The 23,796-nt window shown below is 34.0% G+C and overlaps 1 protein-coding gene across 3 annotated transcripts in view; it reads left to right on the forward strand.

Moving 5' to 3' along the window:
* Nucleotides 1-17,324, forward strand: part of Cdh8 (cadherin 8) — a 335,462-nt gene extending 318,138 nt beyond the window's left edge. For 2 of the 3 annotated variants that reach the window (XM_048355442.1, XM_048355443.1), the window contains exons 11-12: nt 8,796-9,047; nt 11,016-12,343. In XM_048355442.1, coding sequence (XP_048211399.1) covers nt 8,796-9,047; nt 11,016-11,509 — 746 coding nt within the window. In that variant the 3' untranslated portion in view covers nt 11,510-12,343. Of the gene's footprint in view, nt 1-8,795; nt 9,048-11,015; nt 12,344-17,193 lie in introns of those variants that run through there. The other variant, XM_048355444.1, reaches the window with a different exon arrangement.
* Nucleotides 17,325-23,796: the final 6,472 nt, after the last annotated feature.

Genomic DNA, 23,796 nt, shown 5'->3' on the forward strand with positions numbered 1-23,796 from the left:
GGATTTTCAGTGAGTAAACAAAGATAAAAGTCTCATTTGTAAGGAAATGGAAGGACTTGGAAAAAATTATACTAAGTGAAGTGAGCCAGACCCAAAGAACCATGGACTCTGTGGTCTCCCTCATAAGGAATAATTAGCACAGGTTTAGGCTAGTCACAGCAGAGGATCACAAGAGCCTAATAGCTATGGCCTTATGAATGCATAAGATGATGCTAAGTGAAATGAACTCCATGTTATGGAAACGAGTGATAAATCACTGTTGTAATTACTTACAACATGTCATATGAAACTGTAGTTTCTATTGTTAATGATCCTCTTGTATCCCCTTCCTGTGGTTGTACCTGAACTATCACTGTATCTCATGGGAGTATACTGGATACTGTATATACTAGTATTAGAACTCGGGAAGTGAAAGGGAATATCAAAATTGAGAGACAAAGGATAAAAAGACAAATGACTCCAAAAGCAATACTTGCAAAACCATATGGTGTAAACCAACTGAACAACTCATGGGGGGAGAGGGAAAGGGGGAGGGAAGAGGGAGGAATGAGGGAGGAGGTAACAAACAGTAAAAGAAATGTGTCCAATGCCTAACATATGAAACTGTAACCTCTCTGTACATCACTTTGACAATAAATAAGTAAATTTAAAAAATCGAGGCAAAAAAAACACCCTAAGAAAACAATTTGTTCTAGTTCATTTATGGTACTGGTTTTTAATTAACTGAATTGTGAACTGTATAGAAATACAATTTCATGTAAGTACAGAAGGAAAGAAATGAAATAAAAATGTTGCCAAAAAAAAAAAAAAGTCTCATGGAGTTTCCTACCTAGACTGGCGCTGAATGTGATTCTCAGATCTCAGTAGCTACCGAATATTTATTAACTCAGTCCCATGAGACTATTTCCCATCAGACTCTGTATTTAGAGTAAAATGATGTGACTAAAGTATAGATGTTGTGGTATTTGATGCTAGGATACTTGGTTCATATGCTTATATATTTGATTCGTTATACATATACATATGTATATTGTTAACATGCAGAAAGCTTCTGGGTTTGGAAATTTGCTTACTGTGCAAGGTTCTTATGAACTAACAACAGATATTGCACAATGAAAAGAACTTAACTTCTTATTCTTACCTAGTAAACACCAGTGCCATATATTATTTGTTTTGTTCTTGGCATGTTTTTATTTAATTTGATTTGACCAAAAGAATTTGAATTAAGTTTGCAAATCAAATATCGGGAGACATTTCTCAAAAAAGGAATGACAACAGTATCTCCTGACCACTTCCTTATCTGTTTATTTTGTTGTAAATATTTGACTGGCAAATGCTTTCATTAACTCTGGCTCCATTTTTTTCATCTTGCTTGCACATAAAAAGGGCCATCAACAGTCACAGTTCTGTGACTTTAAATAAATGGGACTCAGAGCCAGGTAAAATTTCTGCATCCGGGCAATGACACATGAACCACACTGAAATGCATAATTAATTTAAGATTGCCTACTTTATTTTGTCTAGAATATAGACAAGGTAGAAGAAAAACATGAACTATTTCACTAATAGCAGTAAATAATATTAGGCAGTTTTGCCTGATTTAAAAATATGTAGTTAGTAAAGTGGGAGGAAGGAAGTTAAGGATCTGGGATAAGTTACAGAAATGAAGTTGAAGAGTTTTCAAGATGGACATCCTCTATCATGATAAATTGTTTTCATAGAGTCAGCTTGTGATCACAAAATTGTCCTGGGCTGCTGAGCTGCTTTAACATCACATTATAGACTGATGGCTTAAGCAACAGAAATATGTTCCTCAGAGGCGAGAAGTTTAAATGCAAGGTGGTGTTTGCATGGTAGCTTACATTCTGAGGCCTCTTAATTGGCTCTTGACCAGCTGTCATTTTATTCCATGCTCACATAATCACATTTTGTGATCACAGAGAAAAAGGAATTAAGGTTTCCCTTTCTTCACTGTCCCTCTGTATAAAGACACCAATCCTAAAGCATTAGGGTCTTTATCCTTATAACCTCATGTGGCCCTATTTCCACACATATTCACCTAGAAGAGGAGTTTGGTGAGTCCAAACAATTTATTTCCCTTACTGACATTTTGGAAAATGGATACAGATAGTAATGCTGTGTGAAAGCATATCCTTTGATTCCAGCTCGAAATGTTTAAATACCAAATATCGATCCAAGAGGAGATTTCTTCCTAACTCCAACCAGGACATATTCATTGAGTTAATTTGCCTACTTGTGATTAAAGGACTAAGCCATCCACCTTGATTCAAGTGTGCATGTTTGTTTTTTCTTACATCATGATGTTTCTAATATTTTAGGAGTGTCTTCTCTGAGCCACCTCTGTCAGTACCTAAGCGTCTCTGATTTATTGCTCATTTTGGTGATATGAGGCAGACTCAGAGAGTATTGAAAATCATCAATATTTCTCTAATATTTCCATATCCTATCCTTTTGGCAGTAGGAAATTAAACTCTCCCTTTGATTTACTTTGAACCGCATCTAACTTCTTACATCAAGTCACATAAAGAGAAATGTATATGAGAGGCACAAACTATAACTTATGATTACTTAGGAATTTATTTATAAAACAAATATTTGCTGAATATTTATTATGCATCCTAAATCAGGTATTTTGTACTTAGAGATTTCTTTCTATATCTCTAGTATCTAGCATATCTCCATTACTAGATCATTTCTTTTTAATAGCACCTTGATGAAAGAATAAGCAGTTTTATAAGATCATCTGTCTAGTTTATATAGAAAGACTGAGGAGAACTTGGAAGTAGAATTATCCACAGAGTAGTTACATGTAAGTATAGACAAAAAGAATACATAAATGTTCACAATATTAATCATAGTTAAGGAGAGGTAGAGAAATTATTAGACAGAAGAAAGCTACTATAAAATTTCTGAGAATATCTTTGATTCAGAAAATTCAGGTCGGCAGGGATAAATAGAGAAAGAGAGCAAAAAAAAATATCACATGAAGACTAGGCAGGAATTAAACCATGAAGATGATATGGGGAGAGATAAATCTCAATAATAGAAGGAAAGAAAGTCATGAAAGTTCCTCTGCCCACCCCCTCTCTCCCGCTTTTCTCTTTCTCTCTCTCAGGATTACGGTAAGCCTTGGTCTTATAATATAAATATAGAAATCTGAAATATATAATAATATATATTGCATGTCTTTATATCTATCTATCTATCTAAAGAGAGACTAAATAGCATTCCATTTCTGTTTATACTGTAATCGTCAAATAATGTTTATTGGATTTTCCTTTAATTCACTAACAGAAATTAGACAGATGGATAGGTGGATAGGTGGATAGATGAAAAGAATATTTCACAGTACTTTATTACATTTTTAAAAAAACATGCCTCCGTTCTAATGACTTAATTTAGTGTTAATTATTTGAACAGGGGACTGTTTTGGTTTTTAAAAATATGTAGCACTATGTCATCTGCTTGTAAAAGCCAGAGGTTGAGAATAGTATTGGGACTAAGTATAGTCTCCCAAATCTGTTATGTAAGATAATTCATACTCCCTTATTTAACATTTTGTATTTATTTAAAAGGTACAAAAAATCCAGTGAACAAATATCCAAGCAGAATAATTTTAAGATGACCACTTTAAATATCTTCCAGTTAAATGTTAACAAATTATTTGGAAAAACAAAATTAGGAAAACTAACTTATAGTAAATATTTTATATGTTATCTGGTGCCATAATAGATGGATAAAAGTATGAAGTATAACATTATATTACTGAAAAGTAAATAAATTTGCATACTTTAACGAGATATTGTTGTCTTTGGGTGTGTTTGAACGGTGGACTTGGATGCTGTCCCTTAGCTCTTCAGCTCATGGCTAGCACTCTACCATGTGAGCCACAGCACTTCTTGTTTCTTCTTGGTTAATTGAAGATAAGAGTCATAAAGACTTTCCTGCCCAGGTTGGCTTCGAACTGCTACCTGTTCTTGGCAAAATAGTTATCCTTAAACTGGGTTCTGGTGCCTGCAATTCAAGCTACTCAGGAGACTGAGATCTGAGAACTGTAGTTTGAAGCCAACCCAAGTAGTAAAATTGTAGGATTCTTATCTCCAATTAACCAGCAAAAAGCTAAAAGTGGAGCTGTGGCTCACGTGTTAGGGTGCCAGCCTTGAGCAGAAAAGCTCAGGGACTTCACCCAGCCCCTGAGTTTAAGCCCTAGTACTGGTCCCTTCTTTAATATTTATTTTCTATGTACAGACAGTAGAAAAGGAACCAAGGGCAACTGATAATTTCATAATACTGTCCTTTGAAACATGGTTGGTACTATAAGTCCTCTATAGCCACAATAACTCCAACGGCATCTTTCTTTCAATAGACAATTATAAATACATGAATGTGGAGAATGAACCAAATTTCAAAATACCAAGTCATTCTTCCTCCATGGAGTATATCCTGAGTCGATAGAAAAATGGTGAAAAAAATGGGGAAATCCCTAATTGTTATTTGGTCAAAATGATTATTCCCATTAAATTGTTGTAGATATTGACAAATATGCAGAATTCAAAATACTATCTACCTTATTGTTAAATAGTAAAGCAGTGACTTCCAACTGCAGAGCTTTGGCACACCAACTGATATAGCTAACAGGATAAATAGAAGGTCCTCAGACTGGGAGAAAAATCTTTATTGGTCATATGACAGACAAGGGCCTCAAATCTAAAATATACTTAGAATTAAAAAAATAACTTCCCCCAAAACAAATTCTGAAAGAAACAATTGCCCCTTCAATAAATGGGCTAAAGACTTGAAGAGAGACTTCTCTGAAGAAGAAATGAGAATGGCCAAAAGGCACATGAAGAAGAGCTCAGCATCACTGGCCATAAAAGAAATGCAAATCAAAACAATATTGAGATTCCACCTCACCCCAATAAGAATGGCCATTATCAAGAAAACTAATAACAACAGGTGCTGGTGGGGATGTGGCCAAAAGGGAACACTACTACACTGTTGGTGGAAGTTTAAACTAGTTCAACCACTCTGGAAAGCAGTGTGGAAGTTCCTCAAAAGTCTAAATAAACATAGAGCTGCCCTATGACCCAGCAACCTAACTTTTGGGCATTTACCCAAAGGATGACAAACAAAATCATACTACAACTACCAGCACAACTGTGTTTATTGAAGCACAATTTACCATTGCTAAAATATGGAACCAACCTAGATACCACTCTTTGAGTATTTTCTAACATCGATTTACTTTCTTTGAGCCATTTCTTACTGGAAAGGCTATTCTCTGCATGTTTGTGGGTGTCCCTATTTCTATTATTCATGTTTAATTTCATTTTGTGAATACTGTGATTTGTTGTGTGCATAAAATATTCTTTGTATGTCTATATTTTTACATTTATTTGTCATTTTATATTGATATTACTGCAAAAAATAATTGTTTCATATGCACTTGAGAAGAATATTTGTTCTCCTATTTCTTAATGGAATAGTCTCTAAGTATCTGTCAGATGCAGCTGGTTTTTATTTTATTACTTTTATTATTTTTTTATCAGTCTCTTACCGTGCTGATTTCTACCTAGTGATTTTATTCATTATTGAGAGTGAGCTGGTGGAGGATTCAAACACTACTGTGTTTAAGTTTTAGGTATGATTTTTTCTCAACAATACATTAAATACATATTGTTTTTATATAATTGCTTTCAAAAACAGTTAAGATAAAAAACAGAAACTGCACACTTCTACTGTCTTTCATAACTACATAATTGTCTTTACTGATGTTCTTTGTGTTAATGTGCATATGAATTACCATCTGGGATGATTCGCTTTCCGTCTGAAGGAAACTTCCTTCTATAAATGCTGATAACAAGTTTGTTATCTTGAATGTCTCTATTTCACATACACTAGCTTTTGAAAGACAGCTTTTCTGGATATAATTTTTTTTTTTATGTGAAAGGATGTCTCATTTTTTTTCTTTAGTTTTGAGTACTTTGAAAAAGATATCCTACTTTTTTGCAAACTTCATTGTTCCAAGCTTCAACTTTGACTACAATGATATTATAGTTTACTTGTCTTTGCCTGTTTTATATGTTTTGCCTTTTTAATTATTTTTTTAATAATTTTTTTTCACTTGCTGCTTTTCTCCAGAATTATTCCCAGGGAATAGAATATATTTTATTTCATAACATCTATCTTATGCTATTGGGCTGATCTGGAAGTTTCTGAATTGATATATGCTTATGAGTAAAGAGTCTAAATGTTTATTGGAATTAAAAGCAATGTTCCAAAATTAAACTTTATACATACGCAATAGTTGATTGAAAGGATAAATTTAAAAGGCAACTAATTTTAGAAAGGTTTATTATAGCAACAAAATTTACAATATCAACAACTAATCTTAAAAATGAGAAAAATCTCTTGTAGTTGCAATAAAAATATATTGACATATATGGGTAAACATAATTCAATTAATGAGCACACATTGACAGTACTCTAAAAATCAGTTTATTTTTATATAAGTTTTGCCAAAATTCTCATAGAAATTTTTGTCTAACTGAAGAGCCTGATTATTTGTTAGACATTATGTAATGAGATAGAATAGATCAGAAATGCTGTGTAAGAACATTGTAAAAGAAATTACCCTGACAAATATTAATATCTTTTCTAAAGATAAAAAGTTTTAAAAGAATGCTATGTTAATAAGTTATAAAGTATATTATCAATAGAAGATTTAGAAGATCTGATTTGTGAAAAACTAAGCACTGAGGTTCATTGGATGAAGTATAACCATTATCAGTATAGGAAAAACATAAATTCTACACAATAGCATAAACCAGGAAGTAACCTATTGCAGGGAAATTTTATATAATTAATAATGTTTACCCTCAAAGACACTAATCACAAGCAATTGATAATTGTGTATAGCAGCATCATGGTAGGAGATACTTGTAACATTAAGTTCACTCATGCTTACTACACAGTTTTTGAAACTACAACATAACTATATTCTGAGAGTTGTTTTGTGATTTTGGTCCCCTAACTTTATACTGATTATGAAAGTCATGAAAATAAAGATTGCTAGTTGTTGTTCCCATGATGCAGTAGAAATTATTTTTAAATTTTAAAATTAATAGATAATGATACGAAAGCAAACATGTTAGAAAATGTAATTGTTGATTCAGAGTGTTTTCTCTATTTGATCTCATCATAACAATTCACTATAAACTTGTTATGCTTAAACTTGCTATATCTTACACATTATTTGGGGAAAGCACCAATCTACCACCCCAATATTGTAAGAATGGGCATAGGAGGGCCACTTGAATGGGATATATGACATTTGAGTATTTTGAAAATCAGCAAAACAATGCTGACCAGAAATTTGACTACAAAAGTTTGAAGTCACTGCTTTACTATTTAACAATGAGGTAGATAGTATTTTGAATTCTGCATATTTGTAAATATCTACATCAATCTAATGGGAATAATCATTTTGACCAAATAACATTATCATAGTAACTAAAATTAGATATTTTTTTGTGTGTGTCTGTAGCTCTGGAGTTTGAATTTGAATTTCATGCTTGCATGGCCAACTTGTTTGGCTGGCTGATTTGTCTCTATCACTTGAATCACATCTTCCACCTAACTTTTTGCTGGTTATTTTGGAGATGGAGTCTTGTGGAATTTTCTGCCCAGGATGCTTCTGGAATTCAGCTTCCCTGAGTATCAAGGATTATAACCCTGAGCCACCAGATATAGTTGGTTTTAAAGTTGCTTTTGGTTAGGAAGACAGATTGAGATAATCAATGAACCTATCTTGAGTACATAGGTGTCTTTCACTAATCAAAATGAAAAATACATAAATAACAAGAACTAAAGAATGAGAATGGTAGTTTTCATCAAGTGGAGATTACTGACCACGATAAAATTTATAGTGGGTGAGATTTTGAGAACCATACATTAACATCATAGCAAAGTTATATCATTAAGTATTGCTTAATAACATATCTTTCAATAATGCTCCAGATAACATATATCCATATAATTATAATTACAAGAATATATGGAATTGATGATATAGGTACATAAAGCATATATATACATATATTGACATATACATATATATATACATATATTCATATATACATATATATGACTTTATTTTTCTTAATTGGAAAAAAAAGATATGCAAGTCTATAGAACTTGAATATGCCTGGTATTTCTCGTCCAATTGTCAGAAAAAGAGGCTTTTGTTTTTTCTTATTATAACTGCTCTAGGGCATGGGCACTTATTAGGTGCTGTGAAGGTCAACAGCTTTACAATGTTTCATTTTCTATTGTCATGCAGTCTATCTTTCAATACAGAACTTCTCAAATAGTTCTATCAAATATGGTGAAATTCTAAACATTCGATTTTGTCACGTACATTGGGAACTTAGAGATTCATGCTGAACTGGAATAATTTGTGTATTCTAATAAGACTTGAGATAATGTGCATGTTCTGAAAAGATCCTGAAAATTTATTTCTTCTGCAATAAATATCTTGCTTTTAAAAGGAGTGGTAAAACTCTACAAGCTCATTATGGCATTCTGTTCATTCAATTGTGGGTGGATATTTTGGTTCATGCCATTTGAAATATTGAGGACATTAAAAGAAAAGAAATTCCAATTGTCCCGGTGCTACTGGGATTGGATTAAGATTTGTGGAAGATTTATGAACTAAATGTGTGGGCAGCCATCTTGAACTGATGTGATTTATTGTCATTTTCCCTTTTTTCTAGATAATTCTCTGAGTATTTTGGCAAAACATAATGGATTCAACCGGCAGAAGCAAGAAGTCTATCTTTTACCCATCATAATCAGTGATAGTGGGAATCCTCCCCTGAGCAGCACCAGCACCCTGACCATCCGGGTCTGTGGTTGCAGCAATGATGGTGTTGTCCAGTCTTGTAATGTTGAAGCTTACGTACTTCCAATTGGACTCAGTATGGGCGCCTTAATTGCCATATTAGCCTGCATCATTTTGCTTCTAGGTATGTATTCTCTTCATAACCTATATGGCACAATCAATCTTGACTACTGATGACTGTAAATGGATAGTAAGTGCCAACCTGAATGGTAGATAGTATGATTTCATTGAAGAAGATCTATCTTCAACAATATATTGTTGTCATTAATGGGAGGTGAAAAGATAATGTTGTACAAGTAGTTGTCCAATGAAATAGAGATTTCAATTCCGTTGGTAGGGTAAAAGTGAGAAAAAGTATTAAAACATAATAGTGGTGGAAGTTAGGATAAGCCTCTTTGTGCTTGTCACCCCATCTAATATGTAGCAAGAACTCCAAGTCCTATGATACACATTACTATTATTGTATCTTAACACTGTATCATTTGGATAATTGATTCTAGAGTTTGCTGAGACAAAGAGAAAACAAGCAGACAAAAAATAAACCCAAATTTGTTTTATTTAAAAAGAATTTAGATTGCATGAGTATCGTTAATGACAACCTACAATTAAAATGATGATTTCAAATTATAAGAAAGGTTTTGTATTACTTTCACTGAGAAGCCTAATGAAGAAAACAAGATTAAGACCAGATATGGAGGTATATTCTTGTAATCTCCACATTATGAGATGGAGACAGGAAGATTTAGAGAAGGAAGTAGGTCTGGGATCCATAGGAAGAATCTTTCTCAAAAAGAAAAGAAGAAAGTAAAATGGTAGGGAAATGTCAATGAAGTGTCTTATTCAATATAAAGAGTCTTCATTCAATATAAAAAGTTACTCATGGAATTGTAACTTCTCTGTGTATTGCTTTTACAATAAAAAAATTCACATGACAGTAAAAGAAAAGAACTTATGCACAAAATGTGTTCTTATTATTCAACTGCTTAATAACTTAAAGAATTGATAAAAATCAAAGAGTGAAGTATACTTCAGTGGGAAAGCACTTAAACAGTAGGCTTGAGGTCCATTCTCAGCAACACACACACAGACACATGCACACACACGAACACACACACACAAAGTTGCTAAAGCACAAATCGGACTAGATAAGATCTAGTCCTCTTTCTCCTCCAACTTTTCCATGTTGTTTGTATGTTTTTCTTTTCCCTCAGTACTCAGATTAAACAACACTTCCTTAAGAACACAGGGACTTGCACTCTACCATCTGGGGCACAGCTTCTTTGTTTTTCTTTCTACTTTATAATTCAGATAAGGTTTCAAGATTAAAAAAATAATAATATCCTTCCTCTACCTTCTGAGTAGTTGAAAGTATCACCATGTATCATCATACCTATTTCTGGGGGAAAACAAAACAAAACAGTGAGCCAGTGGCTCATGCCTGTAATATTAGGTCCTCAGGGGTATGAGATGTGAGGATGGTGGATCAAAGTAACCCAGACAGAAAAATCCATGAAACTCTCATCTCCAGTAAACCACTCAGAAAAAGCTGCAAGTCGTGCTGTGGCTCAAGAGATAGAGCAATACCCTTGAGCACGAAGAGGATTGGGAACAGTACCCAGGCCTTGAGTTCAAGCACCAAGACCAACAAAAACAAACAATAACAACAACAACAAAAAAAACCAAAAGAAAACATAGAAGGTAAATCTAGACCAACTCATATTAAGTGCTGTACTCAATATGTACAGTGCTATCTTCTATCTAGAGCTACACAACTATGAAATGTAAATTTCAACACGAGTAAATGGAAATCGATTTGAGCCAATTATGTCCTTACTTAATAACAATAAGTAATCTGAAGTAATAGTCATTCCTTAGTGTTTATTCTTCAGGAGGCTAGATTCATTACCTGCTAAAGGCACATACAATTTTTTTTGTCATTGTTGTTGTGTTTCATTTTTACCATGGCTTCCTTAGAACATATATCATCTGATCCTTATAAAATTAATTATGATTATTAGACTAATTGTTCTTCATGAAATGTCCATATGATTACTTGATTAATTGTTATCTGATTTTTTTTCTTTTCTTGCAGTCATTGTGGTGCTGTTTGTAACACTGAGGCGGCATAAAAATGAGCCATTAATTATCAAAGATGACGAAGACGTTCGAGAAAACATCATTCGCTACGACGACGAAGGAGGAGGCGAGGAGGACACAGAGGCTTTTGACATTGCAACATTACAAAACCCAGATGGAATTAATGGATTTTTACCCCGTAAGGATATTAAACCAGATTTGCAGTTTATGCCAAGGCAAGGGCTTGCTCCAGTTCCAAATGGTGTTGATGTCGATGAATTTATAAATGTAAGGCTTCATGAGGCAGATAATGACCCTACGGCCCCACCCTACGACTCCATTCAGATTTATGGCTATGAAGGCCGAGGGTCTGTGGCTGGCTCCCTCAGCTCGCTGGAGTCCACCACGTCAGACTCAGACCAGAATTTTGACTACCTCAGTGACTGGGGTCCCCGCTTTAAGAGACTGGGAGAACTCTACTCTGTTGGTGAAAGTGACAAAGAAACTTGACAGTGGATCCTAAATCAATCAATGGAACTGAGCATTCTGTAATATTCTAGGGTCACGCCCCTTAGATACAACCAATGTGGCTATTTGTTTTTAGAGGCAAGTTTAGCACCAATCATCTATAAACTCAACCACATTTTAATGTTGAACCAAAAAAAATAAGAATAAGAATAAAAAGTATATGTTAGGAGGTTATAAATCTTGTGGAGTGTGACTTAAGTATGTGGATTGTCTAGAAGTCTTTGGATATTTGATATTTACTTGACCACCACAGGCAAAGTTTGTGATCCCAGCTAATCCTTAGAGAAATGGTTTTAAAAAGAGGAAAAAGAAATCAAAATTAAAAGGTGCTTCTTAGGGAAACAAAACAAAACATGGACCTGTAAGGAATCTGCTGCTGATTTGTGTCTGCTGCAAGAATTTTTATGAATGAATGCAAATGGTTCTTTTTTTCCCCTCTTCATCACAAATGCTAAAGCAATACTTGGTCTGCTGTACATTATGACTTTGGGGAATTTTGGGGAGGCCTCCTAGATTATAAGGTACGGTGACCACACATTGTACATAGTTGTTGAGGCCCCACTCACCAGAGACTGAATAGCATCTTTAAATATTGTGTCGAGCCTTAAAATATTCACATGTTTGTAATCCATTCCAGGGTGGGGGATGTGTCAAGTCAGTGGTGGGAAAATAGAAATCCCATTAAATCAGGCTTGTTTTGTAGAAGCAGAATTCCTCCTCATTCCTTCCACTTCATCCCTCCTTTAGGAGGACAACACAGATATAAACTGTATCCCACAGTGAACGACATCAGAGACAGATGGTTTTATGGCTAGCGTGTGAATTTATTTGTTTATTCTTCAAAAAATAAATATTTTATCGATGTTCATTAATGCTTTTATTTATTAAGGTTGGTAATCTATAGATTAAAGGACAATATGGGAAAAGCATAAATGGTATCCATTAATAATCCTTTAGATTGTTTTATATGAATATATATATACAATGAATGTTTAATACATGTACATTTTGATGAGATAAGTATGGCAGGCAATATTATCAAAAGGAGAGCTTATAGTCTCTTTAGAGTAGAAAGTGTTATTGTGACTGGTAATGGCAAAAACAGCATTTTCCCAGAGAAACTTTTAGACTGTTTTCTATTTTGTTCCTAGTAATTGGTGTTTTTACTACAAGCACAAACATCGGAAAGTATATTGACTCCTGTGAATATTTAAACTCTAGACTTTTAGATACTTACCTAAATCCCTGCCCAATAAACATGTTTCAAGTTGCCCCCACTATTTTAGAGCAGGAACTGATTTGTACATAATTTTATTGCTTATGTTTTTAGTAACTCTGTCCCCTATCATGGTGATGCACAGAACATCTTAGATTACAAAATTATAAAAGAAAAGAAAAAGAACAGAACTAGAATATATGAGCATTCTTTTTAATTTGTAATGCAAACCTGCCATGTAGGAGTAGAAAATGTATGATAAAACTCAAGTATTACATGCAGATCATTTTAATTTTCTACTTTGCTTTAATGCAATATTGTTTATTTACTCCATGTATTGTATTCAGAGAAACTCCTGTATTGTTTTCCTACTTTGTGAAATATATTTTTATAAATACCTCTGTTGTCATCGTTCTTTTCCAGCCAACCAAAGTCCTATTATGAGAATTACCATCTCTTACTAAAGTTCTAAAACATTCAGCCAATTCATACCCATGACTGCTTGTACTTATCAGAGTCATCATGATAAGGAATTAGAGAAATGACAAAGCTTACTAAGTCTAGTAACACAAGCATTCAACAGAGCCCTAAAATACAGACACAATACCTCATAGGTAGGACAACTGTCTCCTGAAGTGCCTGAAATTAAAATGAAAGAGCAGATTACAGATCTATAACTTAATTTTTAATAACTCAAGTAACCAGGAAGCCAGATATGATAAGAGAACCCAAGAATATGATCTAGATCTAAAAATTTTCTTCCAGATTTTTACAGGGTTCTGGAGTGAAAAATGTCCATTAGATAAGAGTCTCATTGGGCAAAAATAGGCTCTGCCTTGTGAGTCACTGCCTTGAAGTTGATTAAAAAAAATGAATTTGACTAGAAAAACTGGAGGTCCCATCTTTTCTGTAAAAGTGAGTTTGCATACAATACTAGGAGTTTCACAGCTATGCAGTGACTCATGCAACTCTTATAGAAGTCCTATTGTCTTGGAATAACTCATGAATTACGCTTATCCTACCAGCTACTGAACACTTTCATGAAGTGAAAGTAAAGGTCCCATCTAACATTTCCAAACACCAGTTTAGCACAAAGTGTCTTAAAAAAAAAACACCCTCTGTGTTAATAGATTATTAATTGTGGTTTCAATAGTAGTTTCAGAAGCAAATACTAATATTACCTTGCACATATTCTAAAGCAAGGGACTTGTTTCTATTTTACTTTACAGTGACGTAGATAAAACCAACATGTCTAACAGAACTAAGTGTTTCATCCAGGAACATAAAATCTGTATTGTTCGATGCTGATAAACAATAGATTAAAAATTTATTGTAGGATTTGGGGGCAAAGAGATACTGCCTTGTGCACCTATTGTCCAAATATTGCCATGAAATTTACATTCTCCAGCAAGAAAGAATGAAAAGAAGACCTATTTACCAGTTTCCTTTGCCAGTATCACACTTGCAATTCATGAATTCAAGGGAATTTTAAGTTTTGTAATGGGGAGTAAATTCAGTTCTATGGCTATGGTTGTAGTTCATAATATGGTTATACTAATCAACTATACCTATAGATCTCCTTCAACATAAATAAAATTCTGAACACACACACACACACACACACACACACACACACACACCTCAATTCACTGATGGTTTTATTTTAGCAATTGACTTTCTAGACCTTTTCCAACAAAAAGAGTTAAATGATGTCCTGATCTTTAAGAGAACTTTACCTCTTCCATTCTCAGTATGTTAAGTAATGCAATTTTAAATTTACTAAACAGATTATTTTTATGTCCGTGCATGTGTCCTGTTCTGACTACAGTAATACATCAGTATGTATCTCTCATATTCATGGAGAGTTATTTTTCAAACAGAATACTTCTTCAATCCACAGGCATTTTATTGTGTCTGAGAATTTTTATGTGTCCCAAACAATAGTCTTTTCCCATTCTTTGAAATGTACTCTGCCCAAAGAGTTCTCTGCCTAATGGCGAAGCGTTGTTAATTTAGAACTAAGTGAAGTAAAATGATCCTCCTCTGTCTACCACACAGCTATGTGGCTCCTGTCAAGGGAACTGATTCATCTCTGGTGACTGGAGACCACATGGGATCAATTCAGCCTCAATTCTGTGACAAGACCAAGTTACAAAGACATCCCTCAACTCTCCTTTGCACATGCCATGGGAAAGGAGGAGGCTCCTCATTATAATTTATATTACTAATGCTGTTACTATAATTAAGAAAAATAGTCTACAGTAGCATGACTGGAATATACTTTAAACACGTGTTCCCCTTCTCAAACAGAGCTGTGATTTCTAGAATACGAACTTTACAGTATATTTTAGAAGAAAGGAAATGGGGAAATCAACGTGTATACATAAAAAAGGAAACATATACTCACTGGCTTCACCAGTAAAGCAACAATGCTTAGAAATAGACAGATGTGCCTTTGAGAGAGTTTGCTTAATCATATGTTTAAAGTAAGACAAGTCTCCGCATGAGACTGAAAAATCTCCTAGGAGCAGCCGGATTCCACACTGAGACACAACAGAGTGCTGGGCTCCGCTGTATTTTGGAGAAGGAAAAGCGGGTGCTGAGAGCTAAGTAGCCAATTACTTTTTATAGCCCCATAAGGACTGGAGGCAAGTAGTCCCTTCCAACAAGTTGTATTATGCGATCACTGGCTTCGCAGGGAATCTCACGAATGTATAACCTTATGATTGCCTTTTTGATTGAAAGTTCCATCTGAGATCAAGGCAGTGCAACCAGTAATAAGATTTCAAAAAAATCCCATCACTGGCACTGTCGGAAAGGTTGAGCATGACTGAAATCCCATCATTGTCAGTCAAAAAGATAAGGTAACAGTGGGGATCCCCATGAAGGCTGTATAAATGCACCATTTAAACATGACTATCAACATTGGAAAGGATATACACACATTTATGTTGCTATATACACACAGGCATATTATAGGCCATACTAATGTACATAAACAAATGTGTGCACATAATAAAAATTCCTGGGTATAATTGATACTTACTCATTCTCATCTAACAACCTCACAGTCTGCCAAAAGGCTGGAACAATGGTTCTTTGTTTTCCTGCATCTCTCCTTGAATTTAAAAGCAATTGAACTGAGAGTTGAAGGATGTAAACTTCAAAGTTCTCATTTGTGAACAAAGTCATGGGCTCTCAATAAGTGGGATTAAAATTAAATGTCTTATGTGATGAAGCTGGATTTTGATGTTTATATATCTTTTACAGAGAAAATAACTACAGAATATAGTTGATGGGAAATACTCTGTATTTCTACATTTGCAATATAGTTTTACTTGCTATACAGTGTTTTGCAATGTTACTTAGTTGGCCAAATAGAATTGAATATATTGTTTAATTCTCTAGTTGGTGTTGTTAGTCATTGTAGAAGTTATTGTGTTCATTATGTATTGAGGGGCATTTACTTTTATCATTTTGTTCATTTATGCATTAAGCAAAATATTATTCATATTTGATACATTCTGGCCCTCGTGTATAGGACCAGGTCCTAGTACTACAGGGAATGTCAAATTAAAAATCACCCCGACCACACACACACCTTGCGGAGCACGAATTTTATCTGCTACATTTCTTAGTATCTTTCAATGCATGAATGTAGTAAAAGGGATATATGAGGAAAATAAATGTAATCACATTGTCCACTTGCTATTCCTTATTTATAAAATGGAACTAATCAATCACATCAAAACTAATTGTGGATATGTTCTTTGCCTGTGGTTAAATAGTATTTGAGTCTCAATTTAGATTTAGTTGGTGTGGTGATAGTTGCTTATTTTTTTGTTTAACTGTTCTATCTGTACTTATAATATGAGGCTTGGACTATAAATACAAAGAAAACATTAATGAAGCTCAGAAAGTATTGATGAAGAAGTAGCTCCCAATGGCAAGACTCAAAGAAGTTTCATGGAGAGATTTCTTTTTAATGCTAAAAATTTGAACAATGAGTGCATAGGAATCTAGGAGAGTAAATTATAAAAACCCAAACCTGCAAGGGAATAATATCATATGTTGGCACTCTCAGCAAGATCCTGAATTGGAATGCTCACAGGATGTTCTAGGGTTGCCTAAATTGTGACATTTGGGAGGGGTGAGAACAAAAAATATTTACGAAATTACATGTCTGATTCAGATGAGAATTGAACGTTGGTCTCCTGGGAATTTCTAGAATTGTGAAGTTGTGTTTCTGTACATACACTCCTTTTTTTTAATTTGTGACAGTTTCCTCTAGTTATCAACCAATGGGAATTTGCTGAAAGTTGGTGCCTGTGTGCACTCTTCTTCCAATTTGAGTTTTCTGTCACCACCTGATTCTCACTTTGAATGCAAGTATTATGTCTAATAGGGGTCCCTACTAATAGATAATTGCTATCTCTATTATTATCCACAGATTACAGAAGAGGGTTGCTAGGAGGAATATCACAGAATGCTGCATGAGGAAAATGGCTGTGGAGCACAGTGACTTCAATGAACTCAGAGGACAGGACTACACAATGAAATATGAGGTCACGAAAGGCAAATGTTAATCCCTTCATCTCTCTTCTGCAAATCCAAAGGTCTCCAGGGCTATTTATGACTACATAAATATGAGCAAGATATTTTAACAAGTATTATCTAAATATTACTGATTACAAAACTCTATGGATCATGGATCAGAAAATGATTTCTGGTTTCTATCATATTCATTCCCTTGATGAAAACTTCCTCTAATGGGTTTTGAGTTGTTCTTTAATTCATCTTCTCTTCTTTGAGTGCTATTCTATATTTGTAAGGCTTGCCTGTTGTGTATGTGAATGGATTATTTAGGCTTAATGTTTGAGCTATAAATAAGGACATTGAGAACAAACTTTAAATACTCCTTCCTAACCTCTGAAATAATATTCTTTTCTACCAAATTCAATTCTTGTGACAGACAAAGACATATGTGATACATGCTTCTCAACACTCCCAACTTTGATGTACAGTTGGATAACCCATAAAAGCCAATGCAAGACTGTACACTACATTTGGCTATTCTATGAAAGAGATGTGTTCACAGTATTTTAAGAAAAAAGAGAAGAATATCTGATGCACCAAGGCATAGTATCTTGACAGAGTGGTACTGGAAAGAACATTTGGCTGTTAATAATGTAATAGATTAAAGCCAGGGTATATTCTAGGAACCTGCCAGTGTAGTAATGTTGATCAAGTGTATTTCTTAATAGACTGTACTGCTAAAGACATTCAAAATGTATAATTCTCCATGTGAAAAAATTTTCAGAACTTTACTGATTTAGCAAATAAGTACTGAGGGTAATCTACCAATCTGGATCCTGGGAATAGAGCAAGAATCAGGAAAGGGGAAATCTCATGCTGCAAAGTGTAGTTGAATAAACAGGAAATTGGAAAGAAATGAGACAAACAGGAAGTGATAGAATAAAAAAGAAAATGTAGACATAAAAATCTAAATTATTTACATGGAGTAGACTGAGTGATATTTGAATTGTCATTGTTCATGATAAAAGCAAACAGGAGCAGAGCTTAGACATGTTTGTTGCTGTTTTTTTCTTTTTTCTCCCATACTAAACCAATGCATATTCAGTAAATTCAAATGGGCACCAGATCATAGTGGAGGAAGACAGTTCGCAAAAATATGTAGAGAGCAAAAAAGAGACTGTGATATTCAGATCTTTGCCTTTCAGTATTAGGTATTCCAGTTTAGTCCATAGAAAGAAGTGATTGAAGAAAGAAAAGAAAGAAAAAAGGAAAGAAAGGAAGAAAGGAAGAAAGAAAGAAAGAAAGAAAGAAAAAAAGAAAGAAAGAAAGAAAGAAAGAAAGAAGAAAAGAGAGACAGAAAGTTAGTTTAGAGACTATGAAAGTATTGGAATGGAATGACTTGATTTATAGTTTATAAAGATCACTTTAAAGTCTACTTGGGGATAAAGCTATGGGACATCAGAATGAAAGCAAGCCATCCAGACTGCGTTAGCCAAAGGAAGATATTGTCTTGGCCAAACAGACAGAGGAAAAAGCATCCATGAATATATTAGATATAAATTCATAGTCATTATCAATATATTTCATATGCAAAATGAAGAAAATATGGATATTAAGGAAGACTCTTAGAATATTTTTTTCTGAATCTCTAAGACATTAGTGGAACCTTCACAATAAATGGGAAGACGGTGATTAAGTAACATTACATTTATATCCTACATCCTTCTGCTGCAATGATTCATAACAAAGAAACAAATAGAAATGATTATCCTATGGAAATTCAAAAATGATGGTATAAGGAAGGCTGTTGGAATTAAGATCTGGCAGAGAAACAGAACCAATCACATATATTTATGTAATTTTTTGAAAGTCTGTGTCTGTGTGTGTGTGCGTGTGTGTGTCTGTGTGTGTGTGTGTACTCACATAGAACACAGAAGTAAGTAGGGTGGACAGAGTGAGATTTAGTTAGGAATTGACTCCAGAGGGGTCCCACAATCTGCTATCTACAAGCTGGAGACCTAGGGTGTTACAGAAACACAAAATGGGGTATAATATGATCTGAATCCACAGATCTGAGAACCAGAAAAGTCAATAATAGTAAGAACCCTAGTCTTAAACAGGAAAAATTGAAATAGCTCAGCTAAGACAGAAAACTAAAAGGGTTCAAACACTTCTTTTCCCTTTAGTAGATCCTCAGAGAATTTGTTGATGCCTACTAAATTGCAGAAGAAAATGTACTTCACTGAGCCTATCCATTCACATGTTGTTGTTGTCAGAAACATGCTTACAAGAATAACCATAAGTAATGTTTAATTTAGTCATTGAATGGCCCACATAAGATTAACCATCTCAGAAACCATTTTGAAGGCATTGCCACATTGATTTTGATTCTTCTGTATAAACATACTTGGGTCAAATGTAATTCACAAGACATTTGATTAGTGTTAGGAACAATTGTTCAAGCTGGCTGATTATTTCATAATTTTAGGTTTCTAGAAATTAAAACCAGAGAGAGTCTACACTTATTGAGTTTTTCTTGGGTAGGATGAGATGATGCATAACGAAATATTTCTTAATGGAAAGGAGGAAGTGACATTCTGAAACATTTATCTATGAGTACACAAAGCAAGGAAAATGCACCTGTAGCATTATATATATATATAAATATGTCATGCCCAGGAAAGCTTCATTCTTGAAATAAATCTATTCTCTTTGGACTGAATACTAATCCTCAAAGGTAAAAATAATGTTTGGTCTTTGCGGTTTAGCTATGAGTTTTGAACACTTAGGAAAAACTGTTAAACAAAACTTTTTGTGTATTTCCATTTCCTGATAAAGTCCATATGGTTCTCTGAAAGGTGATGATTTAGGTAACTTAATAAATACTGGTTGCATAAAAGTACAGTTAGAAGAGTCTGAACAGATCAGTGTTTTGTAAAATATGACTAAGAAATTCTTATGTAAAATATGAATCAAAAAGATGCAGCAAATTGGTTATTTATTTTGCTATACACCTTAGTACTACATATCATGAGGCTTGGTGCAAGGCAATAGTACCCATTTATTTCATTTTAGAGAGCAACTAGCCTCATATGGTTACTTGAGACTTATTTATAAACAGTTTTAATCATAGAATTGTGTATTTATCCTGAATGTTTCATATTGATTTGGCTATACAATACAGATCCTTATGGTAAGAGATACATAGACAAAGATAATTTCACAGGTCAAAATCACTTGGCTCTAAACACCTAATGCATCAATAGAAGATATACTATGTACCTTAAAACCTGGAATAAAGACCAGAAAATTAAAGATATACTATTGTTTTATGGAAAATAAAAAGTATCTAGTATAATAAGTTAGACCTGTTCCTGGATATATAAAGATAATCTAAAGTAATTGCTGTCTGTCAAAGACAATGATCCTATATAAAAGTTTGAAAGTATGCATTTTAAAAATGCATAAAGAACTTATGATCAAAAAGCACCTGGAGACAAGGAAATAAGCATAGAAGGGAACATTATTTTATCATGGTGATCTATTCAATTCTGTATCAGGTAAATAAATAAATAATTACTGAGTATATTCCTTTTTATAAGATTTAAAAAAAGAAATGGTGTCCTTATAGCTTTGGATCAGTATAATTGAGGAATTCCTGACTACAATCACTGGACAAGAAAGAGCAAAAAGCTTTCGAGTTATGTGGGAAGGAAGAACTTGTATTCTCATTTGTAGACAATATCACCAGAGACACAGAAATTTTGGCAGAGTTTGATTATCAAATTATTGAAACTAAGCACATGTTTTGGCAGTGACACAGTGATAGGTCATTGATAAAAGTTCAAGTAAAGAAGGGTGAGAAAAATGCACTCACCATATTTAATGTATATATTTTTAAATGGAACTAGGGAATTGGAGGGGATTGGTGGAGTTGGGAGAGGGGGCATTATGGAAGAGGTGATATTGATCAAGGTGCATTGTACTCATAAACAGATATGTTGAAATTAAACCCCTCTGTATGACTACTTCATGATAATAAATGTTAAAAAGAAAACAGTTAAAGTATTAAGGATGCTAATTCCTCACAATGTACCTACAGTCCCCATTTTACTACAATCAAACTTAGGAACTGAAATGGTCACCAGTTTCTTTATTCTGAATGTTATTTTATTTTTAGTGAGCTTCACTGTTTGGTTAATAACTAGTGGAAAGCAATGGAAGAAGTGTTCTGCATGCAAGTAGTTACTGCTACTAATATTACTAATTGGTAAAATATAAATTACAAAAACAATGAAAAGCACAAAAAGAAAGCGAGTAAAGTATTCGGAATTCTTGTTGCAGACTCAAAATCACCTTGGTGATTCAAGTCTCAAGTACATAAGTGAAAAATCCAACCTGGTTTGAATTTAAACAATCGTCACTAAGTTTATAATGTGGTTTTAAAAAACTAGATATACCCAAGTGTTTGGTGAAAATGATAAAATGAAAAGTGTTGCTGCTGCGTCTCCCTTATGCACTAGGAAAACTGTATCAATGAATAAGCTGTTCTATAGATCCATAAGTGAATATACCCAATAGTGTTTACTGCACCCTTTTTTATGTGAGATATGGAAGGCATTCCATGAGTTCACAGTAGAAGAACAAATACTTATCATGCCTTCTCTGGGTCTTTAAATACACAGAAGATCTATCTTGCAAATATTTTCAAAGGAAAGACATAAAATAGGGAGGGAAACTTAAGAAACAATAACTTTCACATTAGGAAAAGAAATAGCCACATGATTATACATGTTTCTCAATTAATTTTGCTCATGTTAAGGAAAAATTAAGATTTAACTATTGATTCCTGATATCCAAAAAGTAAATAGAAATATACCTAAAAATAAAAGTGAAATAAGCAATGCAAAGTATGTTTAGAAAAAAAACACAATAAAGGAAACATTAAAAGGAAGGGGTGCTGATTGTGATGGGTCACGTATGCCAATGAAGCTAGTATAAGACAGAAACCCTTTCCTGAGATGATAGAAATGGGAAGAGGATCAGGAACCCAGGTGATTCTGAGATTTCCCCCATATACTTCAAATTAGGTGAAATGGCCAGACAACTCCCTCAGCCTTTTCAAGGTCACAATCTACATTCCCACACAATATACTCTTAGAAATACTATTGTAATGAAAACTCTTTTGTAAAAAAAAACTCATTCTTTTTCAAAGGCAAATAGTTGTATTTTTTAAACGGAAAACAGAAACAGTTTCGTCTTCTTCGCTGGATCCATTTTGTATAGAGTATTATTTGAGTCGTGCTATTGGAATCAGTAGACAGTGTAACTGTGTGTGTGTGTGTGTGAGTGTGTGTGTGTGTGTGTGTGTGTGTGTGACAGAGAGAGAGAGAGAAGGAGTAGATAGGGGCAATCAGATTTATTTTCCTTCCTCTTGTAGTGTTCTATCTTAAGGCTACCATCCTGTATTTGCTTGGCATCTGCAGAACTCATATTTCCATGATGAATGTAATCTCTAGTTAAACAGTAAGATAAGTCACAGACTTTTCTTACATCGAGCTAATTGGAAGGAGGAATTTAACACATGGAGATAATTAAGTGCTGTGACCTACTATAAATGACAACATTTAAAGGCACTGGGAAGGTTGGGGAAAACTGTAAATGGCACAGTAATGGCTATGTTGCACTGAGATCAGATATGAATCAGCATGCATGAAGCAGCCATTCTAGTAAAACTTGACACACAGAACAGACTGCATTACATATAAATAAATCATCTTAAATGTTCACGCTTTTGAGATGAAAGAAGATTTAAACTAGCTAGAAAAACTCTGCATTTAAATATGACCAACAAACTCTGCCAGAGAAGTATAAAATTGATTTGGAAGTGTCTAAATAGGGTAAAGACAATATGAAAAATTATAACTTCCCTATATAAGTTTGTTCTATAACACGTTGTCTACCAAGTGAGAAAGACCATCTGTAAGAATGCAGGCCTTTGTTAAATTGTTCTCAGGAGTAGTTAAAACAGACCTGAAAACCTGCAGGAATTCACAGGTGTTATTTTTTGTACTGTTCAGAGCAGGGGTGCCATGTTCATGTTATTGTATTATTCCCACTTTGAAAATATTCCAAAAAGGCTTCTACTGAATGGATAGACTAGCCTTTCACAGTATAGCATCCTAGGTGTAGCTTAAAATTTTTTTTATATTGGTGTGTGAAAATATTATGTAATGATGAAGATAGAAAACAGTGCTACTGGCTTCATAGCTTAGTGAAGGCTTTGTAATCACAATGAAGAATTATTGCATTTTTATCCAGTGTTGACAGTGGCTCAGGATGGTGCACACTGAGCATGAAGAGTTATAAATAACTTCCCAAATGTGCTTCTGGTATAGAGATGAAGATGTCTTCAAAATTGTTTCATGAGATAAGTGCTTCATATCTGGATAAAGATGTGTGTTTCAGATCATCAAATCAATGCCTTATACTGCATGTCACCACGTCATCACTAAA

This window comes from Perognathus longimembris, chromosome 10 (genome assembly GCF_023159225.1).
Source record: "Perognathus longimembris pacificus isolate PPM17 chromosome 10, ASM2315922v1, whole genome shotgun sequence".
NCBI classification, from domain to species: domain Eukaryota; kingdom Metazoa; phylum Chordata; class Mammalia; order Rodentia; family Heteromyidae; genus Perognathus; species Perognathus longimembris.